This window comes from Cucurbita pepo, chromosome 4 (genome assembly GCF_057944985.1).
Source record: "Cucurbita pepo subsp. pepo isolate OVF chromosome 4, ASM5794498v1, whole genome shotgun sequence".
NCBI lineage: Eukaryota > Viridiplantae > Streptophyta > Magnoliopsida > Cucurbitales > Cucurbitaceae > Cucurbita > Cucurbita pepo.
In genome coordinates this window covers 6,743,209-6,744,816 of record NC_141801.1, presented here as the reverse complement: position 1 = coordinate 6,744,816, position 1,608 = coordinate 6,743,209, and the positions used below count along the sequence as shown (strand labels likewise).

At 36.2% G+C, this 1,608-nt stretch overlaps 1 protein-coding gene across 1 annotated transcript; it reads left to right on the top strand.

The window, feature by feature from the left end:
- The first annotated feature begins 422 nt into the window (after positions 1 to 422).
- Positions 423 to 1,608, top strand: LOC111792711 (agamous-like MADS-box protein AGL80). Its single transcript, XM_023674272.2, has 2 exons — positions 423 to 702; positions 1,219 to 1,608. Exons 1-2 carry the CDS (start codon positions 454 to 456, stop codon positions 1,606 to 1,608), a joined length of 639 nt encoding a protein of 212 aa, XP_023530040.2. The 5' UTR covers positions 423 to 453.

Genomic DNA, 1,608 nt, shown 5'->3' with positions numbered 1-1,608 from the left:
AATAATTTAACTTAATAAAATAAAAATAATTATTAAACTAATATATTTACTCATGAATAAAAGATTAATTATTTAAAATTATTTTAATAATTTGACTTAATAAAATGAACAAAATAAAAATAATTAATGGTCTAAAATTAAATAAATAATTAAAAATAATTGTAGAAACTAAACAAAAAAAAAAAAAAAAAAAAACTTATTTATTTATATTAAATTTTAATATCAACACAAATATTTATTTAAATAAAAGCTTAAATGATTTGTTGATATAAATATTTGACACCAATTAATTGAGATGATTTGGTAACGAGCAATGGGTGTGATTACAGAAAATGCAATAAATTTGTTGAAAAAGTGAATGCATATATAAAGCAACAAAATGATGGCCGAGTGTGCATTAATTAAGATTATCATTGAAAGGACAAAAAGGTGAAGAAGAAGAAGAAGAAGAAGATGGCAAGGAAGAAGGTGAAGTTGGCTTACATTGTGAACGACTCTGCAAGAAAGGCCACCTACAAGAAGAGGAAGAAAGGTCTTTTGAAGAAGTTGAGTGAATTAACCACTCTTTGTGGGATCCAAGCTTGCGCAATCGTGTTCAGCCCGTATGATTCTCCGCCCGAGCTCTGGCCCTCCATCCTTGGCGTCCAACGCGTTCTCTCTCAGTTCAAGAACATGCCCGAAATGGAGCAGAGCAAGAAGATGGTAAAATTCCTTCGTTCGTTACCCAACCCTTTTTAGGCTAAACCTATCTGTTAAGAATGAGAAATAGAAGCGGGATTGAAAATTCCTGAAATATAAGTGGGGTCGAAAGTTTACTTCACTTTCTCATTCTTAACATGATGATATCAGAGTAAGAATGAGATAATAGTGGGATTGAAAATCCCAGAAACGTTAGTGAGTCTAAAGTCCATTTCTGTTTACCAAGATGAAAATTCCAGACACATTAGTAGGTCGAAAGTCTAATTCTGTTTCTCATTTGGTATCAAGTTAATAATGAGGGGATGGAAAATCCCGGAAACAAAAGTGGGATTCAAAATCCCAGAAACATAAGTGAGGTCGAGAGTAAGAATGAGAAACAATTGAAAGCTCCATAAATATAAGTGGGTCAAAAATTTACTTTCTGTTTCTCGTTCTTAACATGATATAAGAGCATTATATTTTAGATGTTATTAGAGCTTCTCATTCTTAACATAATTATTGACAATCTTTGGATCACAGGTGAACCAAGACACGTTTCTGCGCCAACGGATCACGAAAGCAGAGGAGCAGCTGAAGAAGATAAGGAAAGAAAATCGCGAGAAGGAGGTGACACGATTGATGTTCCAGATCCTGACTGGACCAGAATGGTTGCAAGGTCTCACCATGGGGGACTTGAACGACCTTAGTTGGGTCATTGACGAGACGCTGAAGGGCATCAGCAAACGCATTGACTCCTTCAAAAGGCTGGTGCCGCCGCCGCCGCCGCCGCCCCAGACGGGGGCGTGGGTGATGGAGGTGGTGAGTCCTGAGGATGGGATGGAGTTTGTAGGGGATGATATGGGTTTGAGTTTTGAAGATCATAGTTATAATAGTGAGAATGTGATATGGTCCAATGCCTTCTTCTCTTAG